Source organism: Rattus norvegicus, chromosome 19 (genome assembly GCF_021556685.1).
Source record: "Rattus norvegicus strain SHRSP/BbbUtx chromosome 19, alternate assembly SHRSP_T2T, whole genome shotgun sequence".
Classification (NCBI taxonomy): Eukaryota; Metazoa; Chordata; class Mammalia; order Rodentia; family Muridae; genus Rattus; species Rattus norvegicus.
This window is the reverse complement of record NC_141552.1, coordinates 72,451,934-72,473,140: the sequence shown is the minus strand read 5'-3', so window position 1 is coordinate 72,473,140 and position 21,207 is coordinate 72,451,934. Positions and strand designations below refer to the sequence as shown.

The window sequence follows — 21,207 nt, the reverse complement described above, 5'->3', positions numbered from 1 at the left end:
CTCTCTCACCTCTTCCACTCTGGAAAAAAATCACTGTTTCTTGTTGGCTGACAAGGCGGCACAAGCTCTCTGTTGGCTTTCTTTTTAACATCGGAAGTGGGGCTTCCATGTTCTAGGCTTCCATGATCCCTGGCACCCACACTTGACTCCTTGTAGCTGCCAGGGCACGAAGGCAGCAGAGCTGGAGGCAGCTGCTTGCATCCTCGGGTCTTGGTCTTTGCTTCATCAGTGGGCATGAGGGATCCATGAGGGAGCCACAGCCCACGCGCCACGCCCTGTGGCCTTGTGATCTTTTTGGCTCCCCGGTGCGCCAGGGATCAGGGTGGGCCAGGCGCGTGCCCTGTGGTCCGTTGTTACCACCCGGGGCCCAAAGGCCCACTTTTCCCTTTCAGCACAGATGTCAGTTTGTACTGGGGCAGAGCAGTTGTCTGGGGAGTTTGCTGGCGTCTTCCAAAGAGATCTAGGAGACTCAGGATTTACAACTTTCTCAGGCAAATAGATTCCCACCTGCCTCCCCAAAGTCAAGTCACCCAGTAAGACAACTGCCAACAGCCTCAGCAGGTACCCCTCTCAGAGGGCAGCGGGTGGGAGGGGTGACTTCCTGAAATGGTAAAGGTGAGCATTCGGCTCTCCTGCAAGAGCTTTCCCAGTGATGAGTCCCGAGGAACAGCTGCCATATTTAAGGCCCCTTCTTGTTCCTTAGGGGTATTTGTCCAGTTATTGGATCTCCACCAGTCAGAAACCACTTCCCATTAGCTCATTTGTAGTGTGTGTTTCGTAAGGCTGGTGCAACAAGGTAGCACAGACTTTGTGGCTTGAAGTGGAAGTTCATCACTACCCAGTTCCTAGATTAGAAACTCAGGCTTCAGGTGTTTTCAGGGCAGGTTTTGCCTAGAGAGTTGTAGGGAGACGAGTGTGTGCTGCTCTGCTCACTTCTGCTGGTTGCTTGCACCCATTACTTCCTTCAGCTTAGAGACCCATGTATGAGCCAATATCTGCCTCAAATGCAGGGACATTCTGCTGTCTGTGTGTCTGTTTCCGTTTTTTTACTTTGTATAGGAAAACGCTGAGATTGGGGCCTGTTCTGGTCTAATGTGAACTCAACCTGATGACATTTTCAACCGCCCTAATGCCAAACAAGGACACATTCACAGGTTCTGCGTATCTGGGGCATAACTCATTTTACCCCATAGCAACATGAAAACTCGATACTTTTTCTCACTAGGAAACTCCCCTTGACCACCTTTACTCTGTCTAGTAGTACAGGAATTAGCCTCTCTATTTTAGCTACATTTCTCTTAACTTCCTATATTCATGTTCCTTCTATTTCCTCTCTGAAAATTGTTGTCTAGGAGACTTAAGTGAAGTAGGTTTTGGTGTCTTTGGAGTCCCTGAAATTGCTGCTGTCATTCATGTTCCAGACACCAAGCTTCATTGTTTTCCTCACACATATTTGAAATGTATATCCCTGTCACTGGGTGTGCATATTTAAAATTTTATAAGGTGTCTCTTAGAACTTTTACCTGAAGTGTTTTCTGTTGGCTGAAATATTCACAAAAGCCTACAAAAAAACTATTTGCATTTTAAGTCCACAATTGTAACAATGAGTATTTTCTTCATTAGAAATTATGCCCAACCTATTTGAGAAAGTAAGTATTTGAAACTTTTATAAAAATGATTTATTTTATGGGACTACTAATTTTTGATTGAAAATAGATTTTTTCATACAATGTATTCTTATTATGGGTTTCATCTCTTAACTCCTCCCAGATCCTTCCACTTCCCTATCCACCCCAATCCACATCCCTTCTTTTACTCTCATTAGAAAATGAACCTGCATCTAAAATAGAAAATAACAACATAGAATAATAAAAAAAACAGAACAGGACAAAACAAACAGAAAAAAAAGCCCAAGACCCTACTTTTGGGGGTAGAATGACACTTTCATAGGAGTTGCCTATCAGACATCCTGCATATCAAATATTTACAATTCACAATAGAAGCAAAATTATAGTTATGAACTAGCCATGAAAATAATTCTAACTTTGGGGGTCACCAAAACATGAGCAACTGTATTGAAGCATTGCAACATTAGGAAGGTTGAGAACCACTGGAGCACATTTAAAGGAAAATGTAGTTATCTGCTGAATACTTTTCATGCATATAAATCCTGAAGGAGATTTGAGAAAAATCCCCAACAGGAGTTATGTAGTTTGAAATTGGGATTAAATGGGGACTAGGAACAAAGAAGCAGAAGCTGACAATTCAGATCTTTGAAATCCTACTTTCCACTCAGAGTTATTCAAGACTCCCAGGCAAAGCTTACTTTGTTGTGTGGGTAATATTTTTTTTTTCGTCAGGTTGAGGTGTGGCCGAAGTTAATGGAATAATCTAGTTACTTAGGTTACTCTCCATATCACTGTGCCAAAATTCCATTCTGGACATCTAGTCTTCCTTATTGTCTCCAAAATACGATGAACACTGTTTAAGGCATTCCTAATGGAAACTGCACTCTTTTGAAGTCCCTCTCCAGTGGTGGGCAAGCACCTAAATTAGCACTGTTTTTGAGATGCTTAACTGAGACTCAACAGAAATATCTGCATACTCATCTCTGTGATGCTGGTCCTGACTGTATTAGAGCCCAGATCATCATTCATTTCTAAAGTTGATTTCATTTGCTCAATACTCCTGTATTATGTTTGGGGTTTGCTAAGGTGAGGTTTCCCGTTTAGATTTGTTTTTTGTTCTACTTTCCTTGACAGCATCCAGATCCTCCTTAAGAGCACAGTGCATTCACACAAAGCCAACATGGCATACAATTCACAACTTACCTTCAAGACGATGAAGGCACAGAGGGGATAACAGATCCTGCAGCACAACTGTAAGTAGTCCTCTTGACAAAAGAATGGCCCCTAGTTGCATGGGAATGAATCTTCTTCCTCTCTTGAGTTGTTCTGTGGCCAATGTCAGAGGCTCAGGATTAAGCAGAGAGGAACCATCTGTGGGGTAGCTTATCGAAGTGAGCTCTGTGTGATTCTTTTTCATCTTCTTGGAGAGTTGAGTAGAGATACCAGGTTCGTACCTCGCATCCAGTTGTCTGGCAGACTTGGAGCTGCCTTTCAGGAGGGAAAATCCTGAACTGGATCTGTCTGAACTCCCATTCAGGGGTGAGACTGACTAGATTCCCTGGAAGCTGGAAAATGGAGCCCAGGGAAACTGGACCGCAGATGGGTGGGGAAGTCACACAGACATGATCAAGGAGTTGGTGATCTGAATGGATAAATCCCTTTGTTTTAAATTAAGAGGATAGGATCAGTTATCTACCAAAGGGGAAAAGAACTAAGCCAAGAATGAATGTCTCAGCCTTTTACTACTGGGAGCGCTGTAGGAGCTGGGGAAGGACACACTTTGGATTGCTGAGACAGAGCTCTCAATGGAGAAGGGAAAGAAGCTTGGTTTTGAATAAGATATAGGAGGGGTTGCAGAGCAAGCAGTGGTAACACCCTAGTCCCTGGCCTGAGAGACAGCAGGAGAGAACTCCCAGCTGCTACAATCCTCACACTGCCTGAATGCCCAGAAAAGGCTGAGGTTAGGAAGCTGATTGGGATTGATCATCTTTTTGTGGCCACTCTCCTGCGTTTGGAAGAGCCCAGTTTAGAACACCAAGCTAAGATGAGCAACCCTGTGACTGGAGAAACTACAACCTTGCTGGCCAGGCTTTGACTCTTGATGATGAGAGGTGACCACCACATGGCCAACTTAAAGTGTTCCTAGTTTGGGGCATCCTAGCCCTGACAAACTGCACAACCTATACAGCCACTTCCACTAGAGCCTTCCTTCAGGCTTTGTTCCTTCAGCACGAGCTCTGACTAAGTTGGTCATGGCAGGGTGCTTGGACTCTAGTCCCAGACCTTAGCTGGTTCATCCTTAGCTTAGGACCACTGAACCTAGTCACAGCTCCTTAGCTGGTTTATTCTTTAAACCACGTTTATTTGTTGGTCCTTAATGAGTTTGAAATTTAGATAACATTTAAAATCTTATGAGAAGAAATATTAAATCAGGGTAGGGGAGGTGGCTCAGTGGTTAAGAGCACTGACTGCTCTTCCTGATGTCCTGAGTTCAATGCCCATCAAGCACATGGTGGCTCACAACCATCTATAATGGGATCTCATGCCCTCTTCTGATGGGTCTGAAAACAGTGACCGTGTACTCAAATACATAAAATATAAGAGAGAAATATTCAATGATACTATTGATTTTCCCATATTGTCTCAATGATATGCTCCATTTTCTGTAAGATTTTGTACTTTCTCTTTTGTTTTGTGTTTTCTTTTCTATTAGTTTTCTGACAATATTTTATCTGTTCTTTTCTTTAAAGATGTATTTATTTATTTTTATTTATATGAGTAAACTGTAGTTATCTTCAGACACAGCAGAAGAGGGCATGAGATGCCATTACAGATGGTTGTGAGCCACCATGTGGTTGCTGGGAATTGAACTCAGGACTCTGGAAGAGCAGTCAGTGCTCTTAACCGCTGAACTATCTCTCCAGCCCCTTATCTGTTCTTTTTAAAGTGTATATTCCGGTACACTTTATGTCTCAGAAATTCATCTTTATTTTTATTTGGAGTGTTTTCCCTATCTGTTTCATCTTTCTTTTCCTTTGGAGCTCTTCCTATCAGTCTGTCAGTATTTACAGACTTCGTGTATCTCTTAGTTTTGCTCTTCATTTCTCTGGTGTTTTCTCTGCTTTGCTTTTGTGTTCCTGCTGCTGTGTATCCTTCCATCTCATCTCCTGTCTTACTAACCTATCTCACGGAATAGTCAGTTATGTGATCCATTTTTATTTGTGCTATTTTCATTTTAAAGCCCCAAATACATCCGTTTATAATGTATAATCACTAGCCTATTTGTGTTGAGTGTAAGACCACAAAGCCACATTATTATATCTTAATTGGGTCACCATATCCACAATCAGCATGGTCTGGCACAGGTTTTCACACTCTGTGGGAGGAGATATTGTTCTTAGTCTTAATGAGGTAGCAAAGAAGAAAGACTTTCACGAATGAAAGCTTAAACCTTTATGATCTGTTTTCTTTTTTTTTTTTTTTGTTGTTGTTGTTGTTGTTGTAGGTTACAATTTTATTTTTTTATTTTTTTTATTTATTTAATACTTCATAATAATTCTTTGGTTTCCGGGCAAACATCCCCCTCCCCCCTCCCCTTCCTTATGGGTGTTCCCCTCCCAACCCTCCCCCCATTGCCGCCCTCTCCCCAACAGTCTAGTTCACTGGGGGTTCAGTCTTAGCAGGACCCAGGGTTTCCCCTTCCACTGGTGCTCTTACTAGGATATTCATTGCTACCTATGAGGTCAGAGTCCAGGGTCAGTCCATGTATAGTCTTTAGGTAGTGGCTTAGTCCCTGGAAGCTCTGGTTGCTTGGCATTGTTGTACTTTTGGGGTCTCGAGCCCCTTCAAGCTCTTCCAGTTCTTTCTCTGATTCCTTCAATAGGGGACATATTCTCAGTTCAGTGGTTTGCTGCTGGCATTCGCCTCTATATTTGCTGTATTCTGGCTGTGTCTCTCAGGAGCGATCTACATCCGGCTCCTGTCGGCCTGCACTTCTTTGCTTCATCCATCTTGTCTAATTGGGTGGCTGTATATGTATGGGCCACATGTGGGGCAGGCTCTGAATGGGAGTTCCTTCAGTCTCTGTTTTAATTTTTGCCTCTCTCTTCCCTGCCAAGGGTATTGTTGTTCACCTTTTAGAGAAGGAGTGAAGCATTCACATTTTGATTATCCATCTTGAGTTTCATGTGTTCTAGGCATCTAGGGTAATTCAAGCATTTGGGCTAATAGCCACTTATCAGTGAGTGCATACCATGTATGTCTTTCTGTGATTGGGTTAGCTCACTCAGGATGATATTATCCAGTTCCAAACATTTGCCTACGAATTTCATAAAGCCGTTGTTTTTGATAGCTGAGTAATATTCCATTGTGTAGATGTACCACATTTTCTGTATCCATTCCTCTGTTGAAGGGCATCTGGGTTCTTTCCAGCTTCTGGCTATTATAAATAAGGCTGCTATGAACATAGTGGAGCATGTGTCTTTTTTATATGTTGGGACATCTTTTGGGTATATGCCCAAGAGAGGTATAGCTGGATCCTCAGGCAGTTCAATGTCCAATTTTCTGAGGAACCTCCAGACTGATTTCCAGAATGGTTGTACCAGTCTGCAATCCCACCAACAATGGAGGAGTGCTCCTCTTTCTCCACATCCTCGCCAGCATCTGCTGTCACCTGAGTTTTTGATCTTAGCCAATCGCACTGGTGTGAGGTGAAATCTCAGGGTTGTTTTGATTTGCATTTCCCTTATGACTAAAGATGTTGAACATTTCTTTAGGTGTTTCTCAGCCATTCGGCATTCCTCAGCTGTGAATTCTTTGTTTAGCTCTGAACCCCACTTTTTAATAGGGTTATTTGTTTCCCTGCGGTCTAACTTCTTGAGTTCTTTGTATATTTTGGATATAAGGCCTCTATCTGTTGTAGGATTGGTAAAGATCTTTTCCCAATCTGTTGGTTGCCGTTTTGTCCTAACCACAGTGTCCTTTGCCTTACAGAAGCTTTGCAGTTTTATGAGATCCCATTTGTCGATTCTTGATCTTAGAGCATAAGCCATTGGTGTTTTGTTCAGGAAATTTTTTCCAGTGCCCATGTGTTCCAGATGCTTCCCTAGTTTTTCTTCTATTAGTTTGAGTGTGTCTGGTTTGATGTGGAGGTCCTTGATCCACTTGGACTTAAGCTTTGTACAGGGTGATAAGCATGGATCGATCTGCATTCTTCTACACGTTGCCCTCCAGTTGAACCAGCACCATTTGCTGAAAATGCTATCTTTTTTCCATTGGATGGTTTTGGCTCCTTTGTCAAAAATCACGTGACCATAGGTGTGTGGGTTCATTTCTGGGTCTTCAATTCTATTCCATTGGTCTATCTGTCTGTCTCTGTACCAATACCATGCAGTTTTTATCACTATTGCTCTGTAATACTGCTTGAGTTCAGGGATAGTGATACCCCCTGAAGTCCTTTTATTGTTGAGGATAGCTTTAGCTATCCTGGGTTTTTTGTTATTCCAGATGAATTTGCAAATTGTTCTGTGTAACTCTTTGAAGAATTGGATTGGTATTTTGATGGGGATTGCATTGAATCTGTAGATTGCTTTTGGTAAAATGGCCATTTTTACTATATTAATCCTGCCAATCCATGAGCATGGGAGATCTTTCCATCTTCTGAGGTCTTCTTCAATTTCTTTCCTCAGTGTCTTGAAGTTCTTATTGTACAGATCTTTTACTTGCTTGGTTAAAGTCACACCGAGGTACTTTATATTATTTGGGTCTATTATGAAGGGTGTCGTTTCCCTAATTTCTTTCTCGGCTTGTTTCTTTTTTGTATAGAGGAAGGCAACTGATTTATTTGAGTTAATTTTATACCCAGCCACTTTGCTGAAGTTGTTTATCAGCTTTAGTAGTTCTCTGGTGGAACTTTTGGGATCACTTAAATATACTATCATATCATCTGCAAATAGTGATACTTTGACTTCTTCTTTTCCGATCTGTATCCCCTTGACCTCCTTTTGTTGTCTGATTGCTCTGGCTAGAACTTCAAGAACTATATTGAATAAGTAGGGAGAGAGTGGGCAGCCTTGTCTAGTCCCTGATTTTAGTGGGATTGCTTCAAGTTTCTCTCCATTTAGTTTAATGTTAGCAACTGGTTTGCTGTATATGGCTTTTACTATGTTTAGGTATGGGCCTTGAATTCCTATTCTTTCCAGGACTTTTATCATTAAGGGGTGTTGAATTTTGTCAAATGCTTTCTCAGCATCTAATGAAATGATCATGTGGTTTTGTTCTTTCAGTTTGTTTATATAATGGATCACGTTGATGGTTTTCCGTATATTAAACCATCCCTGTGTGCCTGGGATGAAGCCTACTTGATCATGGTGGATGATTGTTTTGATGTGCTCTTGGATTCGGTTTGCCAGAATTTTATTGAGTATTTTTGCGTCAATATTCATAAGGGAAATTGGTCTGAAGTTCTCTTTCTTTGTTGGGTCTTTGTGTGGTTTATGTATAAGAGTAATTGTGGCTTCATAGAAGGAATTCGGGAGTGATCCACCTGTTTCAATTTTGTGGAATAGTTTGGATAATATTGGTATGAGGTCTTCTATGAAGGTTTGATAGAATTCTGCACTAAACCCGTCTGGACCTGGGCTCTTTTTGGTTGGGAGACCCTTAATGACTGCTCCTATTTCCTTAGGAGTTATGGGGTTGTTTAACTGGTTTATCTGTTCCTGATTTAACTCCGGTACCTGATATTTGTCTAGGAAATTGTCCATTTTCTGTAGATTTTCAAGTTTTGTTGAATATAGGTTTTTATAGTAAGATCTGATGATTTTTTGAATTTCCTCTGAATCTGCTGTTATGTCTCCCTTTTCATTTCTGATTTTGTTAATTTGGACACACACTCTGGGTCCTCTCGTTAATCTGGCTAAGGGTTTATCTATCTTGTTGATTTTCTCAAAGAACCAACTTTTGGTTCTGTTGATTCTTTCTATGGTCCTTTTTGTTTCTACTTGGTTGATTTCAGCTCTGAGTTTGATTATTTCCTGCCTTCTACTCCTCCTGGGTGTATTTGCTTCTTTTTGTTCTAGAGCTTTTAGGTGTGCTGTCAAGCTGCTGACATATGCTCTTTCCTGTTTCTTTCTGCAGGCACTCATCGCTATGAGTTTTCCTCTTAGCACAGCTTTCATTGTGTCCCATAAGTTTGGGTATGTTGTACCTTCATTTTCATTAAATTCTAAAAAGTTTTTAATTTCTTTCTTTATTTCTTCCTTGACCAGGTTATCATTGAGTAGAGCATTGTTCAATTTCCAAGTATATGTGGACATTCTTCCCTTATTGTTATTGAAGACCAGTTTTAGGCCGTGGTGGTCCGATAGCACGCATGGGATTATTTCTATCTTTCTGTACCTGTTGAGGCCCGTTTTTTGACCAACTATATGGTCAATTTTGGAGAAAGTACCATGAGGAGCTGAGAAGAAGTTATATACTTTTGCTTTAGGATAGAATGTTCTATAAATATCTGTTAAGTCCATTTGGCTCATGACTTTTCTTAGTCTGTCTACGTCTCTGTGTAATTTCTGTTTCCATGATCTGTCCATTGATGAGAGTGGGGTGTTGAAATCTCCCACTATTATTGTGTGAGGTGCAATGTGTGTTTTGAGCTTTAGTAAGGTTTCTTTTACGTATGTAGGTGCCCTTGTATTTGGGGCATAGATATTTAGGATTGAGAGTTCATCTTGGTGGATTTTTCCTTTGATGAATATGAAGTGTCCTTCCTCAGCTTTTTTGATGACTTTTAATTGAAAATTGATTTTATTTGATATTAGAATGGCTACTCCAGCTTGCTTCTTCTGACCATTTGCTTGGAAAGTTGTTTTCCAGCCTTTCACTCTGAGGTAGTGTCTGTCTTTGTCTCTGAGGTGTGTTTCCTGTAGGCAGCAGAATGCAGGGTCCTCGTTGCGTATCCAGTTTGTTAATCTATGTCTTTTTATTGGGGAGTTGAGTCCATTGATGTTGAGAGATATTAAGGAATAGTGATTATTGCTTCCTGTTATATTCATATTTGGATGTGAGGTTATGTTTGTGTGCTTTTCTTCTCTTTGTTTTGTTGCCAAGACGATTAGTTTCTTGCTTCTTCTAGGGTATAGCTTGCCTCCTTATGTTGGACTTTACCCCTTATTATCCTTTGTAGTGCTGGATTTGTAGAAAGATATTGTGTAAATTTGGTTTTGTCATGGAATATCTTGGTTTCTCCATGTGTGTTAATTGAGAGTTTTGCAGGATACAGTAACCTGGGCTGGCACTTGTGTTCTCTTAGGGTCTGTATGACATCTGTCCAGGATCTCCTGACCTTCATAGTTTGTGGCGAAAAGTCTGGCATGATTCTGATAGGTCTGCCTTTATATGTTACTTGACCTTTTTCCCTTACTGCTTTTAATATTCTTTCTTTATTTTGTGCGTTTGGTGTTTTGACTATTATGTGACGGGAGGTGTTTCTTTTCTGGTCCAATCTATTTGGAGTTCTGTAGGCTTCTTGTATGCCTATGGGTATCTCTTGTTTTAGGTTAGGGAAGTTTTCTTCTATGATTTTGTTGAAGATATTTACTGGTCCTTTGAGCTGGGAGTCTTCACTCTCTTCTATACCTATTATCCTTAGGTTTGATCTTCTCATTGAGTCCTGAATTTCCTGTATGTTTTGGACCAGTAGCTTTTTCCGCTTTACATTATCTTTGACAGTTGAGTCAATGATTTCTAGGGAATCTTCCGCTCCCGAGATTCTCTCTTCCATCTCTTGTATTCTGTTGGTGAAGCTTCTATCTACAGCTCCTTGTCTCTTCTTTTGATTTTCTATATCCAGGGTTGTTTCCATGTGTTCTTTCTTGATTGCTTCTATTTCCATTTTTAATTCCTTCAACTGTTTGATTGTGTTTTCCTGGAATTCTTTCAGGGATTTTTGTGTCTCCTCTCTATGGGTTTCTACTTGTTTATTTATGTTTTCCTGGAATTCTTTCAGGCATTTTTGCGATTCCTCTCTGTAGGCTTCTACTTGTTTTCTAAGGGAGTTCTTCACGTCTTTCTTGAAGTCTCCAGCATCATGATCAAATATGATTTTGAAACTAGATCTTGCTTTTCTGGTGTGTTTGGATATTCCATGTTTTTTTTTTTTGGTGGGAGAATTGGGCTCCGATGATGCCATGTAGTCTTGGTTTCTGTTGCTTGGGTTCCTGCGCTTGCCTCTCGCCATCAGATTATCTCTAGTGTTGCTTTTTTCCGCTATTTCTGACAGTGGCTAGACTGTCCTATAAGCCTGTGTGTCAGGAGTGCTGTAGACCTGTTTTCCTGTTTTCTTTCAGCCAGTTATGGGGACAGAGTGTTCTGCTTTCGGGCGTGTAGTTTTTCCTCTCTACAGGTCTTCAGCTGTTCCTGTGGGCCTGTGTCTTGAGTTCACCAGGCAGGTTTCTTGCAGGGGAAAAGTTAGTCCTACCTGAGGTTCCGAGGCTCAAGTGTGCTCGTGGGGTACTGCCTAAGTCCTCTCCGAGGCGGCAGCAACCGAGAAGATCTGCGCTGCTCTTTCTGGGAGCCTCCGTGCACCAGGGTTCCAGATGGAGTTTGGTGTTTTCCTCTGTCGTCTGGATGTGCGCAGAGTGCAGTCTCTTCTGGTTTCCCAGGCGTGTCTGCCTCTCTGTAGGTTTAGCTCTCCCTCCCACGGGATTTGGGTGCAGAGAACTGTTTATCCGGTCTGTTTCCTTCAGGTTCCGGCGGTGTCTCAGGCGCAGGGGTCCTGCCGCTCCTGGGCCCTCCCCTACGGGAACTCAGAGGCCTTATACAGTTTCCTCTTGGGCCAGGGATGTGGGCAGGGGTGGGCAGTGTTGGTGGTCTCCTCTGCTCTGCAGCCTTAGGAGTGCCCACCTGACCAGGTGGTGAGGTCTCTCTCCCACTGGGTTTGGGAGCAGAGAGCTGCTGCAGGCCGGGATCCTGATCTGTTTTTTTTTTTACCACAGTGTAACTTTTAAAATAATGTTACATATTGAGACATCCATTGTAGGGAGAAAAACAGAATTTTTCTCTTTCTGAAAACCTTGCCTTATTTATTGCCTCTGCCTTCTTTCTTCTTCCTGAATCTCCCACACACAAATAACACTTGAGCATAGTATATGGATTTATTTAAATAATTTTGTTGATATATTAAATGAAGCAGTGTGTGTTTTTCCTCTGAATGTCTTATCATTTTATTCACAGGGAGGTACTGAATTGTTCACATGTAATTTGAAGCTGAATCAGCCACAAAAATGAATCAGGCAATGCATCCATCCACCATTAGTAAGAAATTGACCAGTGTTCCAGAATTACCTTTTAAGAAAGGACTACTGAATTTATCACCTGCACTGAAAGAAAAACATAGTCTCAAGTCTACAGATGTTAAAATTGAACCAATGGTCCTCAGGTCTCCCCCCACAGGAGAGTCGATTGTACGGTTTGCCTTGCCAATACCACTGAGAAAGACGAAGGAGTTAATATCAAGTCATGAAATGGTCAGGAAGATTACCCAAAACCTGAAGATGGTAAGGTTTTTTTCCTTTGTCTTCTACTGGTAGAGTTCCCAACATGGTCACTAGCTGGGGTATTTGCTGTAAGCCAGCATGAGAATCAGCTATATTTATGATGGACTCAGTATATTATTATGCCCATGTTAAGATTTATTATGCCCAGCATGTGAAGAGAAATCAGAAGGAAAATGGGACCAAGGCTATAGATCGTTATCTGACTCAAGTTATCTGAGACATTCTTAGTTCCTCTGGCAGTGAATCATGAAAACTCATATAGAATGTGTTCCAGAGGAAGTCATTAGACAAAACCCAGAGTGATGATACCTTAAAGTGGTCTGTCTATGGCTTTACTGCTATGAACAGATACCATGACCAAGACAACTCAATATAAAGGACAACATTTAATTGGGACTGGCTTACAGATTCAGATGTTCAGTACATTACCATCAAGGCAGAAAGATGGCATCATCCAGGAAGACATGGGGCTGGAGGAACTGAGAGTTTCACCTCTTATTCCAACGGCATCTAGGAGAAGACTGGCTTCCAGGAAGCTATGGTAAAGGTTTTAAAGCCTATGTCCACAGTGACACATATACTCCAACAAGGTCATTCCTGTTAATAATGCCATTCCCTGGATCAAGCCTATACAAACCATCACATGGTCCCTGACAACCACATACTAGAATTTGAGAATCCAAGGAAAGCAGGAGTTCAACATACAGCATACTATCTGGGATAAAAACCACTCTTTCTAGCTTCCTGAAAATGAAATTTCTAAATGTCAGACTAAAGCCACCATTCCAAGTAGGACCTTGTGAGTATGAGCATCTGAAATCCCATTCCAGCTGTAGTGATGCTTGTCTGCACTTCAAGCAAGAAGAGCAAGACAGACTATAGCACTTGATATTTCCCCAAGTTTTTTTACATAAGGATTGACAATCAAGTTGTAAATAGTTGTTAAGTGGCACAAGGAGGGAAGACACCAAATTAAAGATATTATAGTTTATCATACTTCTAAGACACCTGTTAGATCACAGTTTGCTTTTGTGGAGAATGTCTTTTGAAATTTTTTGCTTTTTACTCTTTAAATTTCTTTTTAAAAATATTTTAAATGTTCATTTTACAGCCTGATTGCAGCCTCTTCCCTTCTCTTCTCCCAGTCCCACCTTTAGAAATCCCTGCCCCATTGTGCCCTCCCCTGGGTTATCTAGTGCCAGCAAGTCTAGGGATATCGTCTTCCACTGAGGTCTAACCAGGCAGTCCAAATAGTGGAGAGAGGATCCAATGGTGGAGATCAAGGACTGTGACAGCCCCTGTTCCACGTGTTAGGGCAACCACATGAACATCAAGACTGTACCTTTGCTACAAATTTGTAGGGTGTCTAGATCAAATTCCTCCATTCGTCCTACTTAGTGTCCCAAGGTCTGTGAGCCCCCATGGTACTAGGTTACATGACTCTGTAGGACTTCCTGGGGGTGTCCTTGTCCCCTCTGACTTTCCAACTTGTATGCCTCACTCTTCTACAGGACTCCCTGGACTCAGCCTGATGTTTGGCTGCATCTTTGCATTGGCTTCAGTCTGCTGCTGCTTAAAGCCCCTTAGGAGACAGTTATGCTAGGTTCCTGTTTGCAAGCACAGCAGAGTATAATAATAGTGCCAGGGGTTGGCTCTCTCACATGGGATGGTCTCAAGTTGGGCCAGACATTGGCTAGTTGCTCCCTCAATCTCTGATCCATTTTTTTTCCTTTTTTTCAGAGCTAGGGACCGAACCCAGGGCCTTGAGCATGCTAGGCAAGCGCTCTACTGCTGAGCTAAATCCCCAACCCCTCTGATCCATTTTTATCCCTGCACATCTTGTGAGGGGTTGAGGTGTCTGGGGGTAGATTGATGTTCTCCCTTCTTCCTCTGGAAATCCTGTCTGGCTACAGGAGGTGGCCATTTCAGTCTCTGTGTTCCTTTCTTGTAGGAATCTAAGCTAGCCACCCATGTAGACTCCCCATATTATCTCCTATCCTTGGTCTCCAGCTAGTCACCAGAATTTCCTCCATCCTGATTTCCATTCTCACTCCTAGGCCACTTTCACTCTCTTTACACCACACCTTAATGCCACTACCATTCTCTTCCTCATGTCCTCTTCTAACCAGTTCTCATTCTTCATTCACCACAGATGACTACTTAGCTTCTTCTTCTGAGTAAGCTTTTTGAATCCTCCCTTGGGATCTCCTTATTACCCAGTTTCTTTGGGTCTATGTATTGTTGCATAGTCAGTCTACATTTTATCACTAATGCCCACTTATAAGTGAGTACATGTGTCTGTTTGGCTATGTGTTTCCTCTCTCAGGATGATATATATTCTTAAGTTCCATTTCTTTGTCTGCAAATTTCCTGATGCCTTGGTTTTTATTAGCCAAATAGTATTCCATTGTATAGATGTACCACATTTTCCTCATTTAGTGATATTCTGAGAAAAATCAGACTTTAAGGAAAACTCTGCTTTCTTCAGTCATTCACAGATACTTACCTTTTTTAGCCATTTATTCATTATAAAGAACATACAGCCTTGGAATGTTTCATGACTAGGAAGTAGACTCAAACACTATTGAGCAGGGCACCTACTTGCCAATGTGTGATGAGTCAATGGGTAGAAAGCTTACATTTCTGCCACTGACAATAAAGTGACATCTGTTAAATTGTAGTGCAACTGTTCTAGCATTTTGACTATGAAGAAATGCAAATCACTTTCCATTTTTCTTAGGTTGTTTCTACCTTAGAGAAGACCTTTGGAAATATCAATGAAGATAAAGAAAAAAGAGCAGCAAAACCTGAAATAGAAGGCTTCAGACAAGAAGGCTTGTCTGTATGTGTTTATAATGCTAATGCAAAAAAATATGTGCTGGAAGGGGTCAACTTTCGCCTTCAGAATCCACACACACTGTCTAAATGGATTGCTCTGTACAAAGAGATTCTCTTGTGACATTTGACAGAAGAATGCTAATGTTTTCAGTCTCAGCCAATTCCTTCTGTCTTAACTCTCTGTAATCTACTCTTTATAGTCTTGCTTCTATTGTGAGTTTTAAATATGAGCTTGGTTATTTTGATTGCCTTGGTTATAAGAAAGATCATTGCACCAGCAAAATGGTTCATTGGATAAAGATGCCTGCTATTAAGCCTGACAACTTGAATTCAGTCCTTGGGACCTGCATGATGGAGGGAGAGGGCGAACTCTTATAAGGTGTATTCTGACCTCCATGTGTGTACTTTTGCAAGCAAACATGAGCCTCACCCATAGTTAAATAATAAAATGTAAGTTTTAAAAAGTATTCTTTTCTAAACTTTAATGTAGGAAATAAAGAGTTTTGAGATTTAGTAAATTGTTGTAATTCACGTATTATCAGTGCAGTGTGGTTCTCCCTAAATTGGTTGTTCTTGTTTTTGTTTGTTTCTTTGCTTACTTTTAAGCAAATACTTTTAAGGTATTTTTAAAATTTTATTTTTGTGTATGTATGTCTCAGCATATGAATGTGCACATATGTGGTGGTGCCTACAGATGCCAGAAAAAGACATTAGGCTAAAGAGATAGGATGTTGTAAGCCAACCAATGTGAGTGCTGCAAACTGAATTCCAGTCTTTTGAGAGGGCATCAGGTACCCTTCACTGCTGAGCCACCACACAAGCACTATTTTACATATATTTGACTCATCCAAATGTTTGCATTGAGGATTTCTTTTCATCTTTATTAACTTGGGTATTTCTTTATTATTATTATTATTATTATTCTTATTATTATTATTTTCTTTTCTTTATTTTATTTTATTTTTTTTATTATTAACTTGAGTATTTCTTATATACATTTCGAGTGTTATTCCCTTTCCCAGTTTCCGGGCAAACATCCCCCTCTCCCCTCCCCTTTCTTATCGGTGTTCCCCTCCCCACCCTCCCCCCATTGTCCCCCTCCCCCCAACAGTCTAGTTCACTGGGGGTTCAGTCTTAGCAGGACCCAGGGCTTCCCCTTCCACTGGTGCTCTTACTAGGATATTCATTGCTACCTGTGAGGTCAGAGTCCAGGGTCAGTCCATGTATAGTCTTTAGGTAGTGGCTTAGTCCCTGGAAGCTCTGGTTGCTTGGCATTGTTGTACATATGGGGTCTCGAGCCCCTTCAAGCTCTTCCAGTTCTTTCTCTGATTCCTTCAACGGGGGTCCTATTCTCAGTTCAGTGGTTTGCTGCTGGTATTCGCCTCTATATTTGCTGTATTCTGGCTGTGTCTCTCAGGAGCGATCTACATCCGGCTCCTGTCGGTCTGCACTTCTTTGCTTCATCCATCTTGTCTAATTGGATGGCTGTATGTGCATGGGCCACATGTGGGGCAGACTCTGAACGGGTGTTCCTTCAGTCTCTGTTTTAATCTTTGCCTCTCTCTTCCCTGCCAAGGGTATTCTTGTTCCCCTTTTAAAGAAGGAGTGAAGCATTCACATTTTGATCATCTGTCTTGAGTTTCATTTGTTCTAGGCATTTAGGGTAATTCAAGCATTTGGGCTAATAGCCACTTATCAGTGAGTGCATACCATGTATGTCTTTCTGTGTTTGGGTTAGCTCACTCAGGATGATATTTTCCAGTTCCAGCCATTTGCCTACGAATTTCATAAAGTCGTTGTTTTTGATAGCTGAGTAATATTCCATTGTGTAGATGTACCACATTTTCTGTATCCATTCCTCTGTTGAAGGGCATCTGGGTTCTTTCCAGCTTCTGGCTATTATAAATAAGGCTGTAATGAACATAGTGGAGCACGTGTCTTTTTTATATGTTGGGGCATCTTTTGGGTATATGCCCAAGAGAGGTATAGCTGGATCCTCAGGCAGTTCAATGTCCAATTTTCTGAGGAACCTCCACACTGATTTCCAGAATGGTTGTACCAGTTTGCAATCCCACCAACAATGGAGGAGTGTTCCTCTTTCTCCACATCCTTGCCAGCATCTGTTGTCCCCTGAGTTTTTGATCTTAGCCATTCTCACTGGTGTGAGGTGAAATCTCAGGGTTGTTTTGATTTGCATTTCCCTTATGACTAAAGATGTTGAACATTTCTTTAGGTGTTTCTCCGCCATTCGGCATTCCTCAGCTGTGAATTCTTTGTTTAGCTCTGAGCCCCATTTTTTAATAAGGTTATTTGTTTCCCTGTGGTCTAACTTCTTGAGTTCTTTGTATATTTTGGATATAAGGCCTCTATCTGTTGTAGGATTGGTAAAGATCTTTTCCCAATCTGTTGGTTGCCGTTTTGTCCTAACCACAGTGTCCTTTGCCTTACAGAAGCTTTGCAGTTTTATGAGATCCCATTTGTCAATTCTTGATCTTAGAGCGTAAGCCATTGGTGTTTTGTTCAGGAAATTTTTTCCAGTGCCCATGTGTTCCAGATGCTTCCCTAGTTTTTCTTCCATTAGTTTGAGTGTGTCTGCTTTGATGTGGAGGTCCTTGATCCACTTGGACTTAAGCTTTGTACAGGGTGATAAGCATGGATCGATCTGCATTCTTCTACATGTTGCCCTCCAGTTGAACCAGCACCATTTGCTGAAAATGCTATCTTTTTTCCATTGGATGGTTTTGGCTCCTTTGTCAAAAATCACGTGACCATAGGTGTGTGGGTTCATTTCTGGGTCTTCAATTCTATTCCATTGGTCTATCTGTCTGTCTCTGTACCAATACCATGCAGTTTTTATCACTATTGCTCTGTAATACTGCTTGAGTTCAGCGATAGTGATTCCCCCTGAAGTCCTTTCATTGTTGAGGATAGCTTTAGCTATCCTGGGATTTTTGTTATTCCAGATGAATTTGCAAATTGTTCTGTCTAACTCTTTGAAGAATTGGATTGGTATTTTGATGGGGATTGCATTGAATCTGTAGATTGCTTTTGGTAAAATGGCCATTTTTACTATATTAATCCTGCCAATCCATGAGCATGGGAGATCTTTCCATCTTCTGGGGTCTTCTTCAATTTCCTTCTTCAGTGTCTTGAAGTTCTTATTGTACAGATCTTTTACTTGCTTTGTTAAAGTCACAGTGAGGTACTTTATATTATTTGGGTCTATTATGAAGGGTGTCGTTTCCCTAATTTCTTTCTCGGCTTGTTTCTCTTTTGTATAGAGGAAGGCAACTGATTTATTTGAGTTAATTTTATACCCAGCCACTTTGCTGAAGTTGTTTATCAGCTTTAGTAGTTCTCTGGTGGAACTTTTGGGATCACTTAAATATACTATCTTATCATCTGCAAATAGTGATATTTTGACTTCTTCTTTTCTGATCTGTATCCCCTTGACCTCCTTTTGTTGTCTGATTGCTCTGGCTAGAACTTCAAGAACTATATTGAATAAGTAGGGAGAGAGTGGGCAGCCTTGTCTAGTCCCTGATTTTAGTGGGATTGCTTCAAGTTTCTTTCCATTTAGTTTAATGTTAGCAACTGGTTTGCTGTATATGGCTTTTACCATGTTCAGGTATGGGCCTTGAATTCCTATGCTTTCCAGGACTTTTATCATGAATGGGTGTTGAATTTTGTCAAATGCTTTCTCAGCATCTAATGAAATGATCATGTGGTTTTGTTCTTTCAGTTTGTTTATATAATGGATCACGTTGATGGTTTTCCGTATATTAAACCATCCCTGCATGCCTGGGATGAAGCCTACTTGATCATGGTGGATGATTGTTTTGATGTGCTCTTGGATTCGGTTTGCCAGAATTTTGTTGAGTATTTTTGCGTCGATATTCATAAGGGAAATTGGTCTGAAGTTCTCTTTCTTTGTTGGGTCTTTGTGTGGTTTAGGTATAAGAGTAATTGTGGCTTCGTAGAAGGTATTCGGTAGTGATCCATCTGTTTCAATTTTGTGGAATAGTTTGGATAATATTGGTATGAGGTCTTCTATGAAGGTTTGATAGAATTCTGCACTAAACCCGTCTGGACCTGGGCTCTTTTTGGTTGGGAGACCTTTAATGACTGCTTCTATTTCCTTAGGAGTTATGGGGTTGTTTAACTGGTTTATCTGTTCCTGATTTAACTTCGGTACCTGGTATCTGTCTAGGAAATTGTCCATTTCCTGAAGATTTTCAAGTTTTGTTGAATATAGGTTTTTGTAGTAAGATCTGATGATTTTTTGAATTTCCTCTGAATCTGTTGTTATGTCTCCCTTTTCATTTCTGATTTTGTTAATTTGGACGCACTCTCTGTGTCCTCTCATTAGTCTGGCTAAGGGTTTATCTATCTTGTTGATTTTCTCAAAGAACCAACTTTTGGTTCTGTTGATTCTTTCTATGGTCCTTTTTGTTTCTACTTGGTTGATTTCAGCTCTGAGTTTGAATATTTCCTGCCTTCTACTTCTCCTGGGTGTATTCGCTTCTTTTTGTTCTAGATCTTTTAGGTGTGCTGTCAAGCTGCTGACATATGCTCTTTCCTGTTTCTTTCTGCAGGCACTCAGCGCTATGAGTTTTCCTCTTAGCACAGCTTTCATTGTGTCCCATAAGTTTGGGTATGTTGTACCTTCATTTTCATTAAATTCTAAAAAGTTTTTAATTTCTTTCTTTATTTCTTCCTTGACCAGGTTATCATTGAGTAGAGCATTGTTCAATTTCCAAGTATATGTGGACATTCTTCCCTTATTGTTATTGAAGACCAGTTTTAGGCCGTGGTGGTCCGATAGCACGCATGGGATTATTTCTATCTTTCTGTACCTGTTGAGGCCCGTTTTTTGACCAATTATATGGTCAATTTTGGAGAAAGTACCATGAGGAGCTGAGAAGAAGGTATATCCTTTTGCTTTAGGATAGAATGTTCTATAAATATCCGTTCGGTCCATTTGGCTCATGACTTCTCTTAGTCTGTCTACATCACTGTTTAATTTCTGTTTCCATGATCTGTCCATTGATGAGAGTGGGGTGTTGAAATCTCCCACTATTATTGTGTGAGGTCCAATGTGTGTTTTGAGCTTTAGTAAGGTTTCTTTTATGTATGTAGGTGCCCTTGTATTTGGGGCATAGATATTTAGGATTGAGAGTTCATCTTGGTGGATTTTTCCTTTGATGAATATGTAGTGTCCTTCCTTATCTTTTTTGATGACTTTTAGTTGAAAATTGATTTTATTTGATATTAGAATGGATACTCCAGCTTGCTTCTTCTGACCATTTGCTTGGAAAGTTGTTTTCCAGCCTTTCACTCTGAGGTAGTGTCTGTCTTTGTCTCTGAGGTGTGTTTCCTGTAGGCAGCAGAATGCAGGGTCCTCCTTGCGTATCCAGTTTGTTAATCTATTTCTTTTTATTGGGGAGTTGAGGCCATTGATGTTGAGAGATATTAAGGAATAGTGGTTATTGCTTCCTGTTATATTCATATTTGGATGTGAGGTTATGTTTGTGTGCTTTCATTCTCTTTGTTTTGTTGCCAAGACGATTAGTTTCTTGCTTCTTCTAGGGTATAGCTTGCCTCCTTATGTTGGGCTTTACCATTTATTATCCTTTGTAGTGCTGGATTTGTAGAAAGATATTGTGTAAATTTGGTTTTGTCATGGAATATCTTGGTTTCTCCATCTATGTTAATTGAGAGCTTTGCTATTATTATTATTCTTATTATTAACTTGAGTATTTTTTATTTACATTTCGATTGTTATTCCCTTTCCCGGTTTCCGGGAAAACAACCCCAACCCCTCCCGCTCCCCTTCTTTATGGGTGTTCCCCTCCCCATCCCCCCCATTACCGCCCTCCCCCCAACAATCACATTCACTGGGGATTCAGTCTTGGCAGGACCAAGGGCTTCCCCTTCCACTGGTGCTCTTACTAGGCTATTCACAGCTACCTATGAGGTTGGAGCCCAGGGTCAGTCCATGTATAGTCTTTGGGTAGTGGCTTAGTCCCTGGAAGCTCTGGTTGGCTGGCATTGTTGTTCATATGGGGTCTTGAGCCCCTTCAAGCTCTTCCAGTTCTTTCTCTGATTCCTTCAAAGGGTGTCCTGTTCTCAGTTCAGTGGTTTGATGTTAGCATTCGCCTCTGTGTTTGCTGTTTTCTGGCTGTGTC

The 21,207-nt window shown here is 41.0% G+C and overlaps 1 protein-coding gene across 17 annotated transcripts in view; it reads left to right on the top strand.

The window, feature by feature from the left end:
* The first annotated feature begins 301 nt into the window (after positions 1–301).
* Positions 302–21,207, top strand: part of Ccdc7a (coiled-coil domain containing 7A) — a 410,770-nt gene continuing 389,864 nt past the window's right edge. For 15 of the 17 annotated variants that reach the window (XM_087595057.1, XM_087595068.1, XM_087595056.1 and 12 more), the window contains exons 1-4: positions 302–561; positions 2,763–2,881; positions 11,859–12,181; positions 14,922–15,023. In XM_087595057.1, the coding sequence (XP_087451183.1) occupies positions 11,909–12,181; positions 14,922–15,023 (375 nt within the window). In that variant the 5' untranslated portion in view covers positions 302–561; positions 2,763–2,881; positions 11,859–11,908. The remainder of the gene's footprint in view (positions 562–2,762; positions 2,882–11,858; positions 12,182–14,921; positions 15,024–21,207) is intronic. The other 2 variants (NM_001395239.1, NM_001047936.2) reach the window with 1 other exon arrangement.